We start from the raw sequence: 3,652 nt of genomic DNA, 5'->3' as shown, positions 1-3,652 counted from the left end.
TTAGTATAAAAAAAGTGAAACAAAGAAAATGCCTCAAGTGGTTCTACTCCAGCTTCCAAATCCTAACAGATAGTTGATTTTCCAACTAATATTTTACACAAATTCCTGGGATTGGTCAGCAATCACCCATGAAGTGCCCAGAAGTCAGTACCGAAGGAGAAAAAGTTGCTAGGTTTTTAATATGGAATTATCTCATCACCCATCACATTCTCAATTTGTCATATATATTTACACCTTATATATTGTGTTATTATATTTGTCCTCTAATGGTAATCAATTTATTTTAAAGTACCAATATTTTTCATCTTTTCAAATCCTCAAGGACTGAAATACCTGTTACCATATTTATGTCCTTAGTAATATTTGTTGGGCGAGTACGGCTTTAAAGACATCTCGATTTGTAAGTGAACTTGACATCACACTACCTTGCACTGTGTGTGCCACAGCAGTGCAGAAGGAGCAGAGCCTGCTTGGGAGCTCTTCATCTGTAAATCAGTGGCATAAAGAAAACTAGTCTAAGTGAGTGGTCTGAACTATGCCACCACGTGCTAGGTAGTTAACCACTGCGCAGGAAGTCATGCACTGCTACTGAAAGGTAAAATTATGGATAATACAAGGTCCCAAATCAAGGAATTTGCACCAGAGACTTGGGGTGATGAATGTATATTGATTAGCTGAAATGTTGTATACCATGTTGATTTCTAACACTCAACAAATTTGGAAGAAATATTAGAGATTTTGAAGAAGGTTTCAGAGGAAAGATTCCAGTAGAGTCTCCTTTAAAGCCCAATACCTACTAAGGGGAAAAAAGAAATTAATACATCACAGTAAAAAAAAGTCAGCAGTGAACAAGAGGGTCCCTCAGGCTGAATGTCAGGTGTGTGTCAGGAGGAACAGATTGCAGGTAGACTGACCCCTTGAACTTCACACTCACCACCAAATTAACAACAACCTACCTGAGTCTGACCACCCACCTATTGCCCTGGGAGACACACAGACTTGCAGAGGAGCCCAGGCAGGATGAGAAGGAAGACTTTTTTCTAAGAGCCTGTGTTGTTAACCTGGCAATGTGCTGAGGTGGACCCGGTTTGCAGAGGGCTGAGGAGATGAAGATGTAGGTGACTCAGGAGTGAATTGGACTGGACTGCTGTAGAAATGTTGAAACTATGAGCCAAACCTTCCTTTTAGTGTTTACAGCCAGTTTCAGTTTGTGGGATTGTGACATTGATAAGAAAGCAATATTATAGAAGGTGTCACCAAGACTAAGGCAAATTATGTTTTGGACAAAAGACGCTTCAACTTCATGGTGCTGAACATGAAAACAGAACAAGGTAAAGGTAGAAATTTAGGTCAGTGTCAGCTGGGCTGGGACCTAGAGGTTGAAAAGAACTTATGCTGCTCAGTTGGAGAGGAAAGAGCCTCAGGGAGGCTGGGACTGGTCTGGCTGAGGTCGTTTGGCCATAAGACAGCCATGCATGTCCTGGGGGAGCAGCAGAGAGAGTGGGGGACTGCAGGCAAGTCCAAGTGCAGTCAGGTCACCTCAGTTTTCACAACACTGGACCTGTGAGCCTGAGTGGGAAAGTGAATTCTTGAGATGCTTTCCAAATGAGCCCAATTTTTTCTTGTTCATGGAGATATATTCTCCACCATTATGAACAGTTTCCTATATATTAAAAAAAGTAGAAAGTAATTATTATTTGCATTATTAAGTGTGAATACAATAGCAAAATAATGTGGAAATTATATTTTTGGAATAAATTAAAGGTAAATAAATCTGAGAATATTAAAGAATGCACTATCAGACAGGTGGCCATGCAGGATAAGAGGGAAATGTCGGGGTTTTTAGCCCCCCATTCCCTCCTGACCTGTGGGAGAGATTGGGGGTGCACACCCCGATCAGGACAGGCCAAGAAAGGTAAAGGTTGACTGGCCGCCCACAACCAGCCCTCCCTCTCTGGAGGACAATCAGACATACCAGGGAGAACTGTCAAAGCAGGATCTCCTTTAATGTGAAAACATACACAGCTAATATAATGTACAGGAGCCAATCAGGATAAAGGTCAACAGGTGGGGAGAATTTACATCTACACCCATCCTACAGGCAGTAATATCCATGAGGGCAGAGGGGTTCTGAGCCTATCCTAGAGGTGGTTCCATTCTTCATCCTAACCCAGGGCAATGCCTTCTGGCTAATAGCTAGGTACTCTCTTAGCCACATGTGGCCCCAGGCCTGGGAAGTGGGTGCAGCCAGCAAGTTAAGTTTCCTCTTTTCTGATGCAACATGCCCCAGATTACATTATGCCCTACAGGGAAACCCCTAGAAATTCTTTACACAGGAATCTCAGAAGGTCAGGGGAGGCCTTATGGGGAGCTGTGGACAAGCCCTGCAGGTCAGGTCCAGACCCTGGGCTGCAGACCTCCATACCTGCACTGGGAGGTGCACTCTGCTCAAAATGAGTAAATATATCAGAAAACCAAGAGTGATCTTCCTCTACAGGGAAAGCAATTGCCAAATACATGAAAAATACTATGAAAAAGAATATACAAAGTAATTGCATTTTTTTCAAATCATCAATGGATGTTTTTTAACACATGCTAGACAAGTACTCTATGACTGAGCAACAATACCAGCCCCAAGTAATTGTATTCATCATGTTGTTTTTTTTTCCTTCCTCTCTCTTATCTCTTTATCTTCTCAGACAACCAGAATTTCCAGCAAATGGCCAATGCAACCATGGTAACTGAATTTCTCCTCCTGGGCTCTCCTGAGGGCTGGGATCTGAGTTTCCTCTATTTCACAGTATTCCCAATGACATACCTGGGTACCTTGTTAGGGAACCTTCTCATTGTCACTGTCACCACTGGTGACCTGAACCTGCACACACCCATGTACTTCTTTCTCAGGAATCTGTCCATCTTGGACATGGGCTTCATTTCCATCACTGTCCCCAATGCCTGTGTCAACTCTCTCACTGGCAATAGGGCCATTTCAGTGGCTGGCTGTGCAACACAGATCTTCTTGGTCATTTTTTGTGCATATGTGGAGATGCTATTTCTCACCATCATGGCCTGGGGCCGCTACGTGGCCATCTGCCAGCCCCTCCAGTACCCGCTCATCATGAACCCCAAGTTTTGTGTTCGCCTGGTCCTGGCTTCCCTGCTCAGTGGTCTGCTGTATGCAGGTGTGCACACTGGGAACACATTCCGGCTATCCTTCTGCGAGTCAAACGTGGTCCATCAATTCTTCTGTGATGTCCCCTCTCTGCTGAGGCTGTCCTGCTCAGACATCACCAGTAACCTGGTCCTCCTTCTTGTCTCTGCTGTGCTGATTTGTGGTGGTTGCTTTACATTTATTGCCATGTCATATATTCGCATATTTTCTGCTGTGCTGAAATTTCCCCCTGGGAAGTCAGCGAAGGCCTTCTCCACCTGCACTCCTCACATCCTCGTGTTTTCTGTGTTCCTCAGTTCTGGCACAGCTGTGTACCTGAGGTCCTCAGCAACCTCTGACACCCTCCAGGACATGGTTCTCTCTGCTTTTTACACCATGGTTCCTCCCTTCCTGAATCCTCTCATCTACAGTCTCAGGAACAAGCAGGTAAAGGAAGCTGTGGGGAGAGTAATACAAAGACAGTTATTCTCAGGGAAGTGA

At 44.3% G+C, this 3,652-nt stretch overlaps 1 protein-coding gene across 1 annotated transcript; it reads left to right on the top strand.

Annotated features, from left to right (window-relative positions):
* Positions 1-2,719: 2,719 nt before the first annotated feature.
* LOC139705834 (olfactory receptor 14C36-like) lies at positions 2,720-3,652 on the top strand. The gene has a single exon (XM_071612736.1). It carries the CDS (start codon positions 2,720-2,722, stop codon positions 3,650-3,652), a length of 933 nt encoding a protein of 310 aa, XP_071468837.1.

The sequence above is a fragment of the Marmota flaviventris genome, chromosome 5 (assembly GCF_047511675.1).
Source record: "Marmota flaviventris isolate mMarFla1 chromosome 5, mMarFla1.hap1, whole genome shotgun sequence".
NCBI classification, from domain to species: Eukaryota; Metazoa; Chordata; class Mammalia; order Rodentia; family Sciuridae; genus Marmota; species Marmota flaviventris.
The sequence above is the reverse complement of the archived record's forward strand: the minus strand, read 5'-3'. Positions and strand labels throughout refer to the sequence as shown.

Bases quoted from the DNA above. Each gene is read 5' to 3' on its own strand.
- LOC139705834 (XM_071612736.1), top strand. From the start codon at position 2,720: ATGGCCAATGCAACCATGGTAACTGAATTTCTCCTCCTGGGCTCTCCT.